The sequence below is a fragment of the Cyanistes caeruleus genome, chromosome 36 (genome assembly GCF_971803275.1).
Source record: "Cyanistes caeruleus chromosome 36, bCyaCae1.hap1.1, whole genome shotgun sequence".
NCBI classification, from domain to species: Eukaryota; Metazoa; Chordata; class Aves; order Passeriformes; family Paridae; genus Cyanistes; species Cyanistes caeruleus.
This window is the reverse complement of record NC_141737.1, coordinates 1,450,552-1,470,312: the sequence shown is the minus strand read 5'-3', so window position 1 is coordinate 1,470,312 and position 19,761 is coordinate 1,450,552. Positions and strand designations below refer to the sequence as shown.

At 55.8% G+C, this 19,761-nt stretch overlaps 1 protein-coding gene across 1 annotated transcript; it reads right to left on the bottom strand.

Annotated features, from left to right (window-relative positions):
- Positions 1 to 121: 121 nt before the first annotated feature.
- Positions 122 to 12,765, bottom strand: ASPDH (aspartate dehydrogenase domain containing). Its single transcript, XM_086871674.1, has 8 exons — positions 12,729 to 12,765; positions 9,903 to 9,960; positions 8,341 to 8,482; positions 6,104 to 6,188; positions 4,334 to 4,483; positions 2,646 to 2,878; positions 347 to 498; positions 122 to 243 (listed from the first exon to the last, which is right to left on the bottom strand). The coding sequence occupies exons 2-8, from the start codon at positions 9,955 to 9,957 to the stop codon at positions 206 to 208; spliced, it is 855 nt and encodes a 284-aa protein (XP_086727800.1). The 5' UTR covers positions 9,958 to 9,960; positions 12,729 to 12,765; the 3' UTR covers positions 122 to 205.
- Between the last annotated feature and the right edge of the window lie 6,996 nt (positions 12,766 to 19,761).

Here is a 19,761-nt window from a genome sequence, read left to right as displayed (position 1 = left end):
CCGCCTCCGCCAATCAGCGGAGAGAACCCTTCCTCCCGTCGCGCCCCGCGCGAGGTCTCCACCAATCACATCGCGCCCCTCTCCCTGCCGCCATGACAAGAAGGGCGCCACCACCACCGGGCCCAGGCAGGCTTTTTATTGTCCCCAAAGTGTCCCCAAAATGTCCCCGAGGTGGGGGAAGGGGAGAGGTTTCCGGTGCTCCGGCTCAGCAGAACTTGACGCAGCCGCCGTGTCCGGTGCAGTCTGCGGGGAGGGGACAGCGTGAGGGAGGGGAGGACGCTGAGGGGACACCGAGGTGACACCGAGGTGACACTGAGGGGACACTGAGGGGACACAGGTGACACACCCTGCAGGCTGATCCAGAAGCTCTGCAGGGTGGCCCTGCCCGTGACGTCGCCGTGGCCCGCGGGGTTGCGGCGGCTGCTGGTGACGGTGAGGGCGCGGCCGCCATCGGTCACCGCTGTCACCTCCACCTCCAGCAGGTGCCAGTCCGGGACACTGAGGGGACAATGGGGACAATGAGGGGACACTGAGGGGACAGTGGGGACACGGCCACCATCGGTCACCGCTGTCATCTCCACCTCCAGCAGGTGCCAGTCCGGGACACTGAGGGGACACTGAGGGGACATTGGGACAGTGGGGACACTGAGGGGACACTGGGGACACTGAGGGGACACTGAGGGGACAATGGGGACACTGAAGGGACAGTGAGGGGACAGTGGGGACACTGAGGGGACACTGAGGGGACATTGGGACAGTGGGGACACTGAGGGGATACTGAGGGGATGGGGGGTGACAATGAGGGGACATTGGGGACACTGAGGGGACGGGGGGGTGACAATGAGGGGACAGTGAGGGGACATTGGGGACACTGAGGGGACATTGGGGACACTGAGGGGACGGGGGGTGACAATGAGGGGACACTGGGGGTGGCACAGGGAGGTGACACACAGGTGACACTCAGGTGACACAGAGGTGACACTCAGGTACCCCCCCAGGCGTGACACGGGTGACACAGGTACCACACAAAGTGCCACAGGTGTCACACCCCCCCAGGTGACAAAAACGACCCCCAGGTACCCCCCAGGTGACAGAAGTGACCCTCCAGGTGACAAAAGTGACCCCCATGTCCCCCCAGGTGCCCCCATGTCCCCCAGGTGACAAAAGTGACCCCCCAGGTGACACAAGTGTCCCCCATGTCCCCCCAGGTGACACAAGTGACCCCGAGATGCCCCCAGGTACCCCCAGGTGACACAAGTGTCCCCCCAGGTGACAAAAGTGACCCCCATGTCCTCCCGGATACTCCCCATGTCCCTCCAGGTGACACAAGTGACCCCCAGGTGACCCCCAGGTGCCCCCCAGATACCCCCAGGTGACACAAGTGACCCCCAGGTGACACAAGTGACCCTGAGATGCCCCCAGGTGCCCCCCAGGTGACACAAGTGTCCCCCCATGTCCCCCCAGGTGCCCCCCGTGTCCCCACCTGGGCTGGGCCAGCAGGCGGGCGGTGACGCGCTCGAAGCCCAGGTACCCCCAGGTGATCCCCAGGTGACCCCCAGGTGACCCCCAGGTGACACAAGTGGCCCCCAGGTGACCCCCAGGTGACCCCAGGTGACACAAGTGACCCCCAGGTGACACAAGTGGCCCCCAGATGACCCCCAGGTGACCCCCAGGTGACACAAGTGTCCCCACCTGGGCTGGGCCAGCAGGCGGGCGGTGACGCGGTCAAAGCCCAGGTACCCCCAGGTGACCCCCAGGTGACCCCCAGGTGACCCCCAGGTGACACAAGTGACCCCCAGGTGACACAAGTGACCCCCAGGTGCCCCCCGTGTCCCCACCTGGGCTGGGCCAGCAGGCGGGCGGTGACGCGGTCAAAGCCCAGGTACCCCCAGGTGATCCCCAGGTGACCCCCAGGTGACACAAGTGACCCCCAGATGACCCCCAGATGACCCCCAGGTGACCCCCATGTCCCCCCAGGTGACACAAGTGTCCCCCATGTCCCCCCAGGTGACACAAGTGTCCCCACCTGGGCTGGGCCAGCAGGCGGGCGGTGACACGGTCGAAGCCCAGGTACCCCCAGGTGACCCCCAGATGACCCCCAGGTGACCCCCAGGTGACCCCCAGGTGACACAAGTGACCCCCAGGTGACACAAGTGTCCCCACCTGGGCTGGGCCAGCAGGCGGGCGGTGACGCGCTCGAAGCCCAGGTACCCCCAGATGACCCCCAGATGACCCCCAGGTGACCCCCAGGTGACCCCCAGGTGATCCCCAGGTACCCCCAGGTGACACAAGTGTCCCCACCTGGGCTGGGCCAGCAGGCGGGCGGTGACGCGCTCGAAGCCCAGGTACCCCCAGGTGATCCCCAGGTGACCCCCAGATGACCCCCATGTCCCCCCAGGTGACACAAGTGGCCCCCAGATGACCCCCAGGTGACCCCCAGATGACCCCCATGTCCCCCCAGGTGACACAAGTGTCCCCACCTGGGCTGGGCCAGCAGGCGGGCGGTGACGCGCTCGAAGCCCAGGTACCCCCAGGTACCCCCAGGTACCCCCAGGTGACCCCCAGGTGACCCCCATGTCCCCCCAGGTGACACAAGTGACCCCCAGGTGACACAAGTGACCCCCAGGTGACACAAGTGTCCCCACCTGGGCTGGGCCAGCAGGCGGGCGGTGACGCGGTCGAAGCCCAGGCTCGGCGCGGCCAGCGCGGCGGCCGCCATGGCGTTGCTGTTGTTGGGGGCCAGCGCGCACAGCGGCCGCAGCGGCCCCCGGTACAGCTCCGTGAGCGTCCCCGCGGCCACCGCGGCCACCAACTGCTCCCGCAGCTGGCCCTGCGGCCGCAGGCTGGCCGGGGACACCGTCAGGGACACCGTCAGCGACTGCGGGGACACGGGGACAGTCGGGGACAGGGGGACAGTGAGGGACAGTGAGGGACAGTGAGGGACAGTGAGGGACAGGGGGACAGGGGGACAGTGAGGGACAGTGAGGGACAGTGAGGGACATGGGGACATGGGGCCACCAACTGCTCCCGCAGCCGGCCCTGCAGCCGCAGGCTGGCCGGGGACACCGTCAGGGACACCGTCAGCGACTGCGGGGACACGGGGACAGTCGGGGACAGTCAGGGACAGTGAGGGACAGGGGGACAGTGAGGGACAGTGAGGGACAGGGAGGGACAGGGAGGGACATGGGGACAGTGAGGGACAGGGGGACAGTGAGGGACAGGGGGACAGGGGGACAGTGAGGGACAGTGAGGGACAGTGAGAGACATGGGGACATGGGGCCACCAACTGCTCCCGCAGCCGGCCCTGCGGCCGCAGGCTGGCCGGGGACACCGTCAGGGACACCGTCAGTGACTGCGGGGACACGGGGACAGTGAGGGACAGGGGGACAGTGAGGGACAGTGAGGGACAGGGGGACACGGGGACAGTGAGGGACAGGGGGACATGGGGACAGTGAGGGACACGGGGACAGTGAGGGACAGATGGACATGGGGACAGTGAGGGACAGTGAGGGACAGTGAGGGACAGGGGGACAGTGAGGGACAGGGGGACATGGGGACAGGGGGACAGTGAGGGACAGTGAGGGACAGGGGCACATGGGGACAGTGAGGGACAGGGGGACAGTGAGGGACAGGGGGACAGTGAGGGACAGTGAGGGACAGGGGGACATGGGGACAGGGGGACAGTGAGGGACAGTGAGGGACAGTGAGGGACAGAGGGACAGTGAGGGACAGTTAGGGACCAATGGACATGGGGACAGTGAGGGACATGGGGACAGGGGGACAGGGAGGGACAGGGGGACACTGAGGGGACAACTGGACATCAGCTGGACATGGGGACAGCAGTGACAAGGTCAGGATCTCTCCCCAGTGTCCCTACACAGTCCAGCCTGGCGATGTCCCCAATGTCCCCAATGTCACCTGCAGTGTCCCCACGCAGTCCAGCCTGGCGATGTCCCCAGTGTCCCCAGTGTCCCCGATGTCCCCGATGTCCCCAATGTCACCTACAGTGTCCCCAATGTCACCTGCAGTGTCCCCGCCCGGTCCAGCCTGGCGATGTCCCCAGTGTCCCCAGTGATGTCACCTGCAGTGTCCCCACGCAGTCCAGCCTGGCGATGTCCCCAGTGTCCCCAATGTCACCTGCAGTGTCCCCAATGTCACCTGCAGTGTCCCCGCCCGGTCCAGCCTGGCGATGTCCCCAATGTCCCCAGTGTCCCCGATGTCCCCAGTGTCCCCAATGTCCCCAGTGTCCCCGATGTCCCCAATGTCACCTGCAGTGTCCCCGCCCGGTCCAGCCTGGCGATGTCCCCAATGTCCCCAGTGTCCCCAGTGTCACCTGCAGTGTCCCCGCCCGGTCCAGCCTGGCGATGTCCTCGCAGCCCCACAGGGCCCCCCTGGGCACGTACAGGGTGTGGCCCCCCTGTGCCACCGCGGCCCGGAGCCGCCGCTCGGTGTCCGCGTCCGCCAGCGCCGACGGGGACCCCACCTGGGGACACGGGGACAGCATTGGGGACACGGGGACAGCATTGGGGACAGCATGGGGACAGCATGGAGACATGGGGACATCATGGGGACAGCATTGGGGACATGGGGACATCATGGGATATCATTGGGGACATCATGGGGACAGCATTGGGGACATGGGGACATCATGGGGACATGGGGACAGCATTGGGGACAGCATGGGGACATCATCGGGGACATCATGGGGACAGCATTGGGGACACGGGGACAGCATTGGGGACATCATGGGGACATCATGGGGACATGGGGACATCATGGGGACAGCATTGGGGACATGGGGACATCACTGGGGACATCGTGGGGACATCATCAGGGACATGGGGACAGCATTGGGGACAGCATCGGGGACATCATGGGGACATGGGGACATGGGGACAGCACTGGGGACATGGGGACATCACTGGCGACAGCACTGGGGACAGCACTGGGGACATGGGGACATCATGGGGACATGGGGACATCATTGGGGACAGCACTGGGGACATGGGGACATTATGGGATATCATTGGGGACATCATCGGGGACATCATGGGGACATCATGGGGACATCATGGGGACATGGGGACATCATGGGGACAGCACTGGGGACATGGGGACATTATGGGATATCATTGGGGACATCATCGGGGACATCATGGGGACATCATGGGGACATGGGGACATCACTGGGGACATCCTCAGAGACATGGGGACATCATCAGGGACACGGGGACATTATGGGGACATTATGGGGACATCATGGGGACATGGGGACATTATGGGGACATGGGGACATTATGGGGACATCACTGGGGACATCAGGGGACATCACTGGGGACATGAGGACCACCGGAGACCCCAGCTGGGACATGGGGACATGACAGGAGAAAAAGGGGACATCATGGGGACAACATCGGGGACACGGCGGGGGTTGGGGACATCGGGGACACCGGTATTGGGGTCAATGGGGACATTGGGGACACTGGGTGGCATTGGGGACATTGGGGACATTGGGTGGTATTGGGGACATCAGGGGACATTGAGGGCGCTGGGGACATTGGGTGGCATTGGGGACATTGAGGGCATTGGGGACATTGGGGACATTGGGTGGCATTGGGGACATTGGGTGGGATTGGGGACATTGGGGACATTGGGGACATTGGGTGGGATTGGGGACATTGGGGACATTGAGGGCATTGGGGACATTGGGTGGCATTGGGGACACTGGGTGGGATTGGGGACACTGGGGACATTGGGTGGGATTGGGGACATCAGGGGACATTGAGGGCGCTGGGGACATTGGGGACATTGGGGGGACATTGGGGACACTGGGTGGGATTGGGGACATTGGGGACATTGGGGACACTGGGTGGCATTGGGGACATTGGGTGGGACTGGGGACATCAGGGGACATTGAGGGCGTTGGGGACACTGGGTGGGATTGGGGACATCGGGAGACACTGAGGGCATTGGGGACACTGGGGACACTGTACGGGTGGCCCAGCCCCTCCCCCCCGCGGTGTCCCCGCGGTGTCCCCGCGGTGTCCCCGCGGTGTCCCCGAGGTGTCCCCGCGGTGTCCCCGCGGTGTCCCCGAGGTGTCACCATCAGGTCCGCGTGCTGCAGGATGTCCTCGCCGTGCTCCTGGACCACGCAGGGATGGGCCACCTCCACCACCAGGTGCACCCCGCTGGGGACAGGGGGACAGCGGTGGGGACATGGGGACAGCGGTGGGGACATGGGGACAGCATTGGGGACAGGGGGACAGCGGTGGGGACAGGGGGACAGCGTTGGGGACATGAGGACAGGATTGGGGACAGGGGGACAGCGGTGGGGACATGGGGACAGCGGTGGGGACAGGGGGACAGCGGTGGGGACATGGGGACAGCGGTGGGGACAGGGGGACAGCGGTGGGGACATGGGGACAGCGGTGGGGACAGGGGGACAGCGTTGGGGACATGGGAACACTGGGGACAGCGTTGGGGACATGGGGACATGGGGATGGACATGGGGATGGACATGGGGACAGCGTTGGGGACATGGGGACAGGACTGGGGACATGGGGACAGCGTTGGGGACATGGGGACATTGGGGACATGGGGACAGTGTTGGGGACAGGGGGACATTGGGATGGACATGGGGACATGGGGACAGTGTTGGGGACATGGGGACAGGACTGGGGACATGGGGACAGCGTTGGGGACATGGGGACAGTGGTGGGGACATGGGGACAGTATTGGGGACATGGGGGCAGCGTTGGGGACGTGGGGACAGGACTGGGGACATGGGGACAGTGTTGGGGACATTGGGGACAGCGGTGGGGACACTGGGGACATGGGGATGGACATGGGGACATGGGGACAGGATTGGGGACATGGGGACATTGGGGACAGCGTTGGGGACATGGGGACATGGGGACAGTGTTGGGGACATGGGGACAGCATTGGGTACATGGGGACACTGGGGACAGCGTTGGGGACATGGGGACACAGGGATGGACATGGGGACATGGGGACAGCGTTGGGGACATGGGGACAGCAGTGGAGACATTGGGGACAGTGTTGGGGACATTGGGGACAGTGTTGGGGACATGGGGACATGGGGACATTGGGGACAGTGGTGGGGACATGGGGACACGGGGATGGACATGGGGACATGGGGACAGCTTTGGGGACATGGGAACACAGGGACATGGGGACAGTGGTGGGGACACTGGGGACACGGGGATGGACATGGGGACATTGAGGACACTGGGGACAGTGATGGGGACACAGGGACAGCAGCAGGGACATGGGGACATTGGGGACACGGGGACAATACTGGGGGATTTGGGGACATTTGGGGTGAATTTGGGCCATTTTGGGATGAATTTGGGTCATTTTGGGGTGAATTTTGGCCGTTTTGGGGTGAATTTGGCCATTTAGGGGTGAATTTGGGTCATTTTGGGGTGATTTTGGCCGTTTTGGGATGAATTTTGGCCGTTTTGGGGTGATTTTGGCCATTTTGGGGTAAATTCGGGCCGTTTTGGGGTGATTTTGGCCATTTTGGGATGAATTTGGGTTGTTTGCAGTGAATTTTGGCCGTTTTGGGGTGAATTTGGCCATTTTGGGGTGATTTTGGGTCATTTTGGGCTGATTTTGGGTCATTTGGGGTGATTTTGGCCGTTTTGGGGTGATTTTGGGTCATTTTGGGGTGATTTTGGGTCATTTTGGGGTGATTTTGGTCGTTTTGGGGTGATTTTGGGTCATTTTGGGGTGATTTTGGGTCATTTGGGGTGATTTTGGGTCATTTTGGGGTGATTTTGGGTCATTTGGGGTGATTTTGGGTCATTTTGGGCTGATTTTGGTCGTTTTGGGGTGATTTTGGGTCATTTGGGGTGATTTTGGCCGTTTTGGGCTGATTTTGGGTCATTTTGGGGTGATTTTGGGTCATTTTGGGGTGATTTTGGCCGTTTTGGGCTGATTTTGGGTCATTTTGGGTGAATTTGGGTCATTTTGGGGTGAATTTTGGCCGTTTTGGGGTGAATTTGGGTCATTTTGGGGTGATTTTGGGTCATTTTGGGTTGATTTTGGGCCATTTTGGGGTGATTTTGGGTCATTTTGGGGTGATTTTGGCCGTTTTGGGGTGATTTCGGGCTGTTTTGGGGTGATTTTGGGTCATTTTGGGGTGATTTTGGGTCATTTTGGGCTGATTTTGGGCCATTTTGGGCTGAATTTTGGGTCATTTGTGGTGATTTTGGGTCATTTTGGGGTGATTTTGGGTCATTTTGGGGTGATTTTGGGTCATTTTGGGCTGATTTTGGGTCATTTTGGGGTGATTTTGGGTGATTTTGGGTGTCTCACGTGGCGGGCAGCTGCCGCAGGTCGGTGAGGCGCAGGGCGGGGGGCAGCGGCTCCAGGGCCCCCCCGCGCCGGGCCCAGACAAAGGCCAGGGCCAGCCCCAGGGAGGGGCCCTGGGACAGGAGCTGGGAGGCCAAAAACTGTCCTGGGGACATTGGGGACATCGTGTGTCACCTCCCTGTGTCACCTCCTGTCACCTCCTGTGTCACCTCCCCTGTGTCACCCCAGGGCCAGCCCCAGGGAAGGGCCCTGGGACAGGAGCTGGGACGCCAAAAACTGTCCTGGGGACATTGGGGACATCGTGTGTCACCTCCTGTCACCCGGTGTCACCTCCTGTGTCACCTCCCCTGTGTCACCCCCGGGGACAGCCCCAGGGAGGGGCCCTGGGACAGGAGCTGGGAGGCCAAAAACTGTCCTGGGGACATTGGGGACATCGTGTGTCACCTCCCCGTGTCACCTCCTGTCACCTCCTGTCACCTCCTGTCACCTCCTGTGTCACCCCCTGTGTCACCTCCTGTGTCACCTCCTGTCACCTCCTGTCACCTCCTGTGTCACCTCCTGTGTCACCACCTGTGTCACCCCCGTGTCACCTCCTGTCACCTCCTGTGTCACCTCCTGTGTCACCCCCTGTGTCACCCCCTGTGTCACCTCCTGTGTCACCTCCTGTCACCCCCTGTGTCACCTCCTGTCACCCCCTGTGTCACCTCCCCTGTGTCACCTCCTGTCACCTCCTGTCACCTCCTGTCACCTCCTGTGTCACCTCCCCTGTGTCACTTCCTGTCACCTCCTGAGTCACCCCCTGTGTCACCTCCTGTGTCACCCCCTGTGTCACCCCCTGTGTCACCTCCTGTCACCTCCCCTGTGTCACCCCCGGGGACAGCCCCAGTCCCCCCAGTGTCCCTTCCCAGTTCAATCCCAGTTCAATCCCAGTTCCCTCTGAAACCGCCCCAAACCTCCCCAAAATCACCCCAAAATCACCCCCAGTTCAATCCCAGAATAACCCGGTTCAATCCCAGTTCAATCCCAGTTCAATCCCAGTTTATCCCAGTCCATCCCAGTCCATCCCAGTTCAATCCCAGTCCATCCCAGTTCAATCCCAGTTCAATCCCAGTTCAATCCCAGTCCATCCCAGTCCATCCCAGTTCATTCCAGTTCATCCCAGTCCATCCCAGTTCAATCCCAGTCCATCCCAGTTCAATCCCAGTTCAATCCCAGTTCAATCCCAGTCCATCCCAGTCCATCCCAGTTCATTCCAGTTCATCCCAGTCCATCCCAGTTCAATCCCAGTTCAATCCCAGTTCATCCCAGTCCATCCCAGTTCATCCCAGTCCATCCCAGTCCATCCCAGTCCCCTCCCAGTTCAATCCCAGTTCAATCCCAGTTCATCCCAGTCCATCCCAGTCCATCCCAGTTCAATCCCAGTCCCTCCCAGTCCATCCCAGTATAACCCAGTTCAATCCCAGTTCAATCCCAGTCCATCCCAGTTCAATCCCAGTTCAATCCCAGTCCCCCCCAGTCCATCCCAGTCCATCCCAGTCCATCCCAGTTCCCCCAGTTCCCCGTACCCAGTTTTCCGTATCCCAGGATCCCGACCCGCCGGGGCTGCGGCTGCTCCGCCATGGCCTGGGGGCAGCAATTAGCGCTAATTAACACCAATTAGCGCTCATTAACCCCCAAACCGCCCTAATTAACCCCAAAACAGCCCTAATTAACCCCAAACTGCCCTAATTAACCCCAAAACAGCCCTAATTAACCTGCACACCGCACTAACTAACCCCCAAACTGCCCTAATTAACCCCAAAACCGCCCTAATTAACACCAAAACAGCCCTAATTAACCCCCAAACCGCCCTAATTAACCCCAAAACAGCCCTAATTAACCCCCAAACCGCCCTAATTAACCCCAAAACAGCCCTAATTAACCCCCAAACCGCCCTAATTAACCCCCAAACCGCACTAATTAACCCCAAAACAGCCCTAATTAACCCCCAAACCGCACTAATTAACCCCCAAACCACACTAATTAAGCCCCAAACCCCACTAATTAACCCCAAAGCACCCTAATTAACCCCCAAACCGCCCTAATTAACCCCAAAACAGCCCTAATTAACCCCAAACCGCCCTAATTAACCCCCAAACCACACTAATTAAGCCCCAAACCGCCCTAATTATCCCCCAAACCGCCCTAATTAACCCCAAAAACAGCCCTAATTAACCCCCAAACCGCACTAATTAACCCCAAAACCGCCCTAATTAACACCAAAACAGCCCTAATTAACCCCCAAACCGCACTAATTAACCCCAAAACAGCCCTAATTAACCCCCAAACCACACTAATTAAGCCCCAAACCCCACTAATTAACCCCAAAGTACCCTAATTAACCTGCACACCGCACTAATTAACCCCCAAACCGCATTAATTAACCCCCAAACCGCACTAATTAACTTCAAATCCTCCTAATTAACCCTAAAACCACCCCAATTAACCACCAAATCTCGATAATTAAACCTCAAATCCCCCTAATTAACCCCAAAACCCACTGATTAACCCCCAACGCCTCTAATTAACACCTAAAACCCCCTAATTAAACCCCAACCCCCCCTAATTAACCCCAACCCACCCCAATGAACCCCCAAACCGCACTAATTAAGCGCAAAACGCCCTAATTAACCCCAAACCACCCTAATTAACCCCCAAACCGCACTAAATAACTTCAAATCCCCCTAATTAACCCCCACACTGCCCTAATTAACCCCCAACCCCTCTAATTAACACCTAAAACCCCCTAATTAACCCCCAACCCTCCTAATTAACCCCAACCCGCCCCTAATTAACCCCCCAATTACCACCCCCGCCCTAATCACCCCTTAATTAACGCCCCCCACCCCCCCAATTAACCCCGCACCCCTTCATTACCGCCCAAATTAACCCCAAACTCACTAATTAGCAGCAAATTAACTCCAAACTCACTAATTAGCGGCAAATTAACCCCTAACTCCCTAATTAGCACCCAAATTAACCCCAAACTCACTAATTAGCACCCAAATTAACCCCAAACTCACTAATTAGCGCCCAAATTAACCCCAAACTCCCTAATTAGCACCCAAATTAACCCCAAACTCACTAATTAGCGCCCAAATTAACCCCAAACTCACTAATTAGCACCCAAATTAACCCCAAACTCACTAATTAGCACCCAAATTAACCCCAAACTCACTAATTAGCACCCAAATTAACCCCAAACTCACTAATTAGCGGCAAATTAACCCCAAACTCACTAATTAGCACCCAAATTAACCCCAAACTCACTAATTAGCGGCAAATTAACCCCAAACTCACTAATTAGCACCCAAATTAACCCCAAACTCACTAATTAGCGCCCAAATTAACCCCAAACTCCCTAATTAGCACCCAAATTAACCCCAAACTCACTAATTAGCACCCAAATTAACCCCAAACTCACTAATTAGCACCCAAATTAACCCCAAACTCACTAATTAGCGGCAAATTAACCCCAAACTCACTAATTAGCACCCAAATTAACCCCAAACTCACTAATTAGCGGCAAATTAACCCCAAACTCACTAATTAGCGCCCAAATTAACCCCAAACGCCCTAATTAGCACCCAAATTAACCCCAAACTCACTAATTAGCACCCAAATTAACCCCAAACTCACTAATTAGCCCCCAAATTAACCCCAAACTCACTAATTAGCACCCAAATTAACCCCAAACTCACTAATTAGCACCCAAATTAACCCCAAACTCACTAATTAGCACCCAAATTAACCCCAAACTCACTAATTAGCGCCCAAATTAACCCCAAACTCACTAATTAGTACCCAAATTAACCCCAAACTCCCTAATTAGCACCCAAATTAACCCCAAACTCCCTAATTAGCACCCAAATTAACCCCAAACTCACTAATTAGCACCCAAATTAACCCCAAACTCACTAATTAGCCCCCAAATTAACCCCAAACTCACTAATTAGCACCCAAATTAACCCCAAACTCCCTAATTAGCACCCAAATTAACCCCAAACTCACTAATTAGCACCCAAATTAACCCCAAACTCACTAATTAGCCCCCAAATTAACCCCAAACTCACTAATTAGCACCCAAATTAACCCCAAACTCACTAATTAGCCCCCAAATTAACCCCAAACTCACTAATTAGCACCCAAATTAACCCCAAACTCACTAATTAGCACCCGAATTAACCCCAAACTCACTAATTAGCCCCCAAATTAACCCCAAACTCACTAATTAGCACCCAAATTAACCCCAAACTCACTAATTAGCACCCGAATTAACCCCAAACTCACTAATTAGCACCCAAATTAACCCCAAACTCACTAATTAGCGCCCAAATTAACCCCAAACTCACTAATTAGCGGCCGTTCCCCTCCCCCACCGGCCCCGGGCGCCCTTTGCCCCCCCCCGCCCCTCCCCCACCCCCACTCCGGGAACTTCCGGGGGGGGGAGGGGCGGGGGGAGGGACCAAGTCAAGGTTTTGGGGAGGGGTCCCCAAATTTTGGAATGCTCCATTTTTTGGGGGTGGTCGCTCCTTTGGGACCCCAAATTTTGGGGGGGGGGTCTCATTTTTTGGGGGGGGGTCGCACCCCTGGGACCCTTTTTTGGGGAGGGGTCCCCAAATTTTGGAATGGTCCAATTTTTTGGGGGGGTCGCACCTATGGGACCCCAAATTTTGGGAAGGTTCCATTGTTTGGGGGGAGGGGCGCTCCTTTGGGTCCCGTTTTTGGGGGGTTCCATTTTTTGGGGGGGGGATTCGCTCCTTTGGGTCCCTTTTTTGGGGAGGGGTCCCAATTTTTTAGGGAGGTTCCAAATTTTCGGGGGGGGGGTCGCACCCCTGGGACCCTGTTTTGGAATGGTCCAATTTTTAGGGGGGAGGGTCGCTCCTTTGGGACCCCAAATTTTGGGGGGGGGGGGTCTCATTTTTTGGGGGGGGTCCCACACCTGGGATCCGTTTTTGGGGAAGGGTCCCCAAATTTTGGAATGGTCCAATTTTTTTGAGGGGGGGGTCGCACCTTTGGGACCCCAAATTTTGGGAAGGTTCCATTTTTTTGGGGGAGGGGCGCTCCTTTGGGTCCCGTTTTTGGGGAGGGGTCCCCAAATTTTTTAGGGGTGTTCCATTTTTTGGGGGGGGTCGCAGCCCTGGGACCCTTTTTTGGAATGGTCCAATTTATTTGGGGGGGGGTCGCTCCTTTGGGACCCCAAATTTTGGGGGGGGGGGTCTCATTTTTTGGGGGGGGTCGCTCCTTTGGGATCCTTTTTTGGGGAGGGGTCCCCAAATTTTGGAATGGTCCAATTTTTTGGGGGGGTCGCACCTATGGGACCCCAAATTTTGGGAAGGTTCCATTGTTTGGGGGGAGGGGCGCTCCTTTGGGTCCCGTTTTTGGGGGGTTCCATTTTTTGGGGGGGGGATTCGCTCCTTTGGGTCCCTTTTTTGGGGAGGGGTCCCAATTTTTTAGGGAGGTTCCAAATTTTCGGGGGGGGGGTCGCACCCCTGGGACCCTGTTTTGGAATGGTCCAATTTTTAGGGGGGAGGGTCGCTCCTTTGGGACCCCAAATTTTGGGGGGGGGGTCTCATTTTTTGGGGGGGTCGCTCCTTTGGGATCCTTTTTTGGGGAGGGGTCCCCAAATTTTGGAATGGTCCAATTTTTTTGGGGGGGGTCGCTCCTTTGGGACCCCAAATTTTTGGAAGGTTCCATTTTTTTGGGGGGGGATTCGCTCCTTTGGGTCCCGTTTTTGGGGAAGGGTCCCCAAATTTTTTGGGAGGTTCCATTTTTGGGGGGGGTCGCACCCCTGGGACCCTTTTTTGGAATGGTCCAATTTTTTGGGGGGGGGTCGCACCTCTGGGACCCCAAATTTTGGGGGGGGGTCTCATTTTTTGGGGGGGGGTCGCACCCCTGGGACCCTTTTTTGGGGAGGGGTCCCCAAATTTTGGGATGGTCCAATTTTTTGGGGGGGTCGCACCTTTGGGACCCCAAATTTTTGGAAGGTCCCATTTTTTTGGGGGGGGATTCGCTCCTTTGGGTCCCGTTTTTGGGGAAGGGTCCCCAAATTTTTTGGGAGGTTCCATTTTTGGGGGGGGTCGCACCCCTGGGACCCTTTTTTGGAATGGTCCAATTTATCTGGGGGGGTGTCGCACCTTTGGGACCCCAAATTTTGGGGGGGGGGGTCTCATTTTTTGGGGGGGGTCGCTCCTTTGGGATCCTTTTTTGGGGAGGGGTCCCCAAATTTTGGAATGGTCCAATTTTTTGGGGGGGTCGCACCTATGGGACCCCAAATTTTGGGAAGGTTCCATTGTTTGGGGGGAGGGGCGCTCCTTTGGGTCCCGTTTTTGGGGGGTTCCATTTTTTGGGGGGGGGATTCGCTCCTTTGGGTCCCTTTTTTGGGGAGGGGTCCCAATTTTTTAGGGAGGTTCCAAATTTTCGGGGGGGGGGTCGCACCCCTGGGACCCTGTTTTGGAATGGTCCAATTTTTAGGGGGGAGGGTCGCTCCTTTGGGACCCCAAATTTTGGGGGGGGGGGTCTCATTTTTTGGGGGGGTCGCTCCTTTGGGATCCTTTTTTGGGGAGGGGTCCCCAAATTTTGGAATGGTCCAATTTTTTTGGGGGGGGTCGCTCCTTTGGGACCCCAAATTTTTGGAAGGTTCCATTTTTTTGGGGGGGGATTCGCTCCTTTGGGTCCCGTTTTTGGGGAAGGGTCCCCAAATTTTTTGGGAGGTTCCATTTTTGGGGGGGGTCGCACCCCTGGGACCCTTTTTTGGAATGGTCCAATTTTTTGGGGGGGGGTCGCACCTCTGGGACCCCAAATTTTGGGGGGGGGTCTCATTTTTTGGGGGGGGGTCGCACCCCTGGGACCCTTTTTTGGGGAGGGGTCCCCAAATTTTGGGATGGTCCAATTTTTTGGGGGGGTCGCACCTTTGGGACCCCAAATTTTTGGAAGGTCCCATTTTTTTGGGGGGGGATTCGCTCCTTTGGGTCCCGTTTTTGGGGAAGGGTCCCCAAATTTTTTGGGAGGTTCCATTTTTGGGGGGGGTCGCACCCCTGGGACCCTTTTTTGGAATGGTCCAATTTATCTGGGGGGGTGTCGCACCTTTGGGACCCCAAATTTTGGGGGGGGGGTCTCATTTTTGGGGGGGTCGCACACCTGGGACACTTTTTTGGGGAGGGGTCCCCAAATTTTGGAATGGTCCAATTTTTTTTTGGAGGGGGGTCGCACCTTTGAGAACCCAAGTTTTTGGGGGGGGGGGGTCGCACCCCCAGCTCCCATTTTCGGGGTCCCATCCCCACCCCAGATCCCATTTTTTCGGGGGGGGGGGGGTGAATTCCCGCTCTCCGCGCTGTTCCGGTTGCCATGGGTACCGCCCCTTCTGTTACCATGGGAACCGCTGTTCCCGCTGTGTTCACCCCTCCCCGCGCCTCTCCCGTTACCATGGGAACCGCTCTTCCCGCCCCTCTCCCGTTACCGTGGCAACCGCTGTTCCCGCCGCGTTCACCCCTCCCCGCCCCTCTCCCGTTACCATGGCAACCGCTCTTCCCGCCCCTTTCCTGCTGCCATGGGAACCGCTGTTCCTGCCACTCCCCGCGCCGCTCCCGTTACCATGGCAACCACCGTTCCTGCAGCCGCGCCTGCTCCCTCCGTGCCGCCGTCGCCATGGCAACGCCGCAGTGCCCTCCCCCTCCCCCCGCGCAGTTTCCATGGCAACGGCGCATCCGCAGCGCGCTCCCCCCGTTCCCATGGCAACGGGAACAGCGGGGGGAGGGGACGCTCCCCCCCCCGGGATTTGGGGGGGGGTTGGAGGCGTTTTTGGGGCATTTTGGGAATATTTGGGAAATTTTGGCGGGGATTCGGGCGATTTTGGGGTATTTGGGGGTTATTTTGGGGGGATTCGGGTGGGTTTGGGGTATTTTGGGTTTATTTGGGTTATTTTGGGGGGGGTTCGAGTGGTTTTGGGGCGTTTTCAGGATATTTTGGGCTGGCTTTGGGGGATTTGGGGAGAATTTTGGTGGTTTTGGGCATTTTAAAGGGATTTTTAGGGGGGGTTTGGGCAGCTTTTGGGTATTTTGGGGTGGTTTTGGGTTTTTTTTGTGTTTTCTGGGGATTTTAGGGTAATTTTGGGCTGTTTTGGTGCAGTTTTAGCGAGTTTTTGGGGTAATTTTGGGATATTTTAGGTGTGGCTTTTGGGGAGTTTTTGGGGTAATTTTGGGGGGATTTTCCTGGAGTTTGGGGCCGTTTTTTAGGGTTTTTTTTGGTATTTTTTGGGTGTTTTGGGATAATTTGGGGTGGTTTCAATGAGGGTTTGGGGGGGAATTTTTGGGGGTAATTTGGGGTATTTTTGGTGCTGTTTTCCAGCATTTTGGGGGGATTTTTGATGTGGATTTTGGGGTATTTTTGGGGTATTTTTGGTGCTGTTTTGAAGTTTTTTTTGGCGAGATTTTCGGGTAGTTTTGAAGTGGATTTGATGTCGGTTTTGGGGCGATTTTGGGGTATTTTCGAAGCGGTTTTTTTGGGTGAAGTTTTGGGGTGTTTTGGGGGTGATGTTGGTGTGGTTTTGGCGACGTTTTGGGGGCGTTTCTGGAACATTCTCCGGTCCAGGGTCATTCACACCGGCAAAAAAAACCCCCAAATTCATTAAAAACCACCCGAACCCACCCAAAACCACCCAAAATCACCCCAAAACCGACCCAAAATCACCCAAATCCATCCCAAACCATCCCCAAGCCACCCAAACCCACCCTCCACCCTCCTAAAACCAGCAAAAAAAAACCAAAATCAGCCAAAAACCACCCCAAAACCACCCAAAACCACCCAGCTGAACCCAAAATCACCCCAAACCCATAAAAAACATCCCAAAATCACCCCAAAATCACCCCAAAACCATCCGAAATTGAGCCAAAGCCGTCCAAAATCTCCCCAAACCATCCCTAAAACCACCCCAAAACGCCTCAAACCCATCTGGAATCAGCCAAAACCACCCCAAAGCACAAAAAAATCACCCCAAAACAACCCAAATCCACCCCAAACCCACCCCAAACCTGGCTTAAACCACCCCAAACCCATCCTAAACCACCCCAAACCCCCAAAAATCACCCAAAACCCCTTAAACCCACCCCAAACGTGTCCTAAATCAACCCAAAACCCCTTAAACCCACCCCAAACCTGGCTTAAACCACCCCAAACCCCCAAAAATTCACCCAAAATCCCACTAAAAACACCCCAAACCTGTCCTAAATCACCCCAAAACCCCTTAAATCCTCCCCAAACCTGGCTTAAATCACCCCAAACCCATCCTAAACCACCCCAAACCCCCAAAAAATCACCCCAAACCCCCTAAAATCATCCAAACTCACCCCAAACCCATCCTAAACCACCCTAAAACCCCTAAAACCACGCTGAATCTGTCCTAAAGCACCCAAACTCTCAAAAAATCACCCCAAACCCCAGTAAAACCACCCCAAACTTGTCCTAAATCACCCCAAAACCCCTTAAACCCACCCCAAACTTGGCTTAAATCACCCCAAAAAGAACCCAAAACTATCCTAAAACACCCAAACCCCCAAAAAATCACCCCAAACCCCACTAAAACCACCCCAAACCTGGCTTAAACCACCCCAAACCCCAAAAAAATCACCCAAAACCCCTTAAACCCACCCCAAACCTGGCTTAAATCACCCCAAAACCCCTTATACCCACCCCAAACCTGGCTTAAATCACCCCAAAAAGAACCCAAAACTATCCTAAAACACCCAAACCCCAAAAAAATCACCCAAAATCACCCCAAACCCATCCTAAAACACCCCAAAACCCCTCAAACCCATCCCAAACCTGTCCTAAATCACCCAAAACCCCTTAAACCCATCCTAAATAACCCCAAACCCCTCAAACCCATCCTAAACCTGTCCTAAATCACCCAAAACCCCTTAAACCCATCCTAAATAACCCCAAACCCCTCAAACCCATCCTAAACCTGTCCTAAATAACCCCAAACCCCTCAAACCCATCCTAAACCTGTCTTAAACCCCCCAAAAACATCCTAATCCACCCCAAAACCCCTCAAATTCTTCCTAAACCACCCTAAAACCACCCAAAACCCCCAAAACCTCACCCCAAACCCGTCCTAAACCACCCCAAAACCCCCAAAACCTGTCTTAAACCCGGCTTAAATCACCCTAAACCCATCCTAAACCATCCAAATCCCCCCAAACCCTCCCCAGACCCCCCAAAATCCCCTGGAATTCCCGAATTTCCCCCCGAAATCCCCAAATTTTGCCCCGGAATTCCCAAATTTTCCCAAAATTCCCAAATTTTCCCTGGAATTCCCGAATTTTCCCCAAAAATTCGCAAATTTCCCCTGAATTTCCTCCCAAAATTCCCGAATTTCCCCCAAAATTCCCCCCGGAATTCCCAAATTTTCCCCCAAATTTTCCCCCGAATTTCTGATTTCCCCTGGAATTCCCGAATTTCCCCCAAAATCCCCAAATTTTCCCCAGAATTCCCAAATTTTCCCCCCAAAATCCCCAAATTTCCCCCAAAATCCCCAAATTTTCCCCAGAATTCCCAAATTTTCCCCCCAAAATCCACAAATTTCCCCCCAACTTCCCAAATTTCCCCCAGAATTTCTGATTTTTTTCTCCCAGAATCCCCAAATTTCCTCCAAATTTCCCCCCAAAATTCCCAAATCTTCCCCCAAAATTCCCGAATTTCCTCCCAAGTATTCCCGATTTCCCCCAGAATCCCCAAATTTCCCCTGAATTTCCCCCGGAATTCCCAAATTTCCCTCCAAAATTCCCAAATTTCCCCGTTTTCCCCCAAAATCCCCGGATTTTCCCCCCAAATTCCCAAATTTTCCCAAAATCCCCGAATTTTTCCCGGAATTCCCAATTTTTCCCAAAAAATTCCCAAATTTCCCCCCAAAATCCCCGATTTTCCTCCAAATTTCCCCCCAGAATTCCCAATTTTCCCCCCAAAATTCCCCAAATTTCCCCCCAAAATCCCCGAATTTTCCCCCAAAATTCCCCCCAAAATTTTCCCCAAATTTTCCCCAAATTCCCGGATTTTCCCCCAAAATTCCCAAATTTCAAAAAAAAATTCCCAAATTTCCCCTGAATTTTCCCCCCAAAATCCCCGAATTTTCTCCCGAAATCCCCAAATTTTCCCCCAAAATTCCCCCCAAAATTCCCCAAATTTTTCCAAAATTCCCCAAAATCCCCGGATTTTCCCAAAATTCCCAAATTTTCCCCAAATTCCCGGATTTTTCCCCAAAATTCCCAAAAAAAATTCCCAAAATTTCCCTGAATTTCCCCCCCCAAAATCCCCGAATTTTCCCCCCAAATTTCCCTCCAAAATTCCCGGATTTTTCCCCAAATTTCCCCCCAAAATTCCCAAATTTCC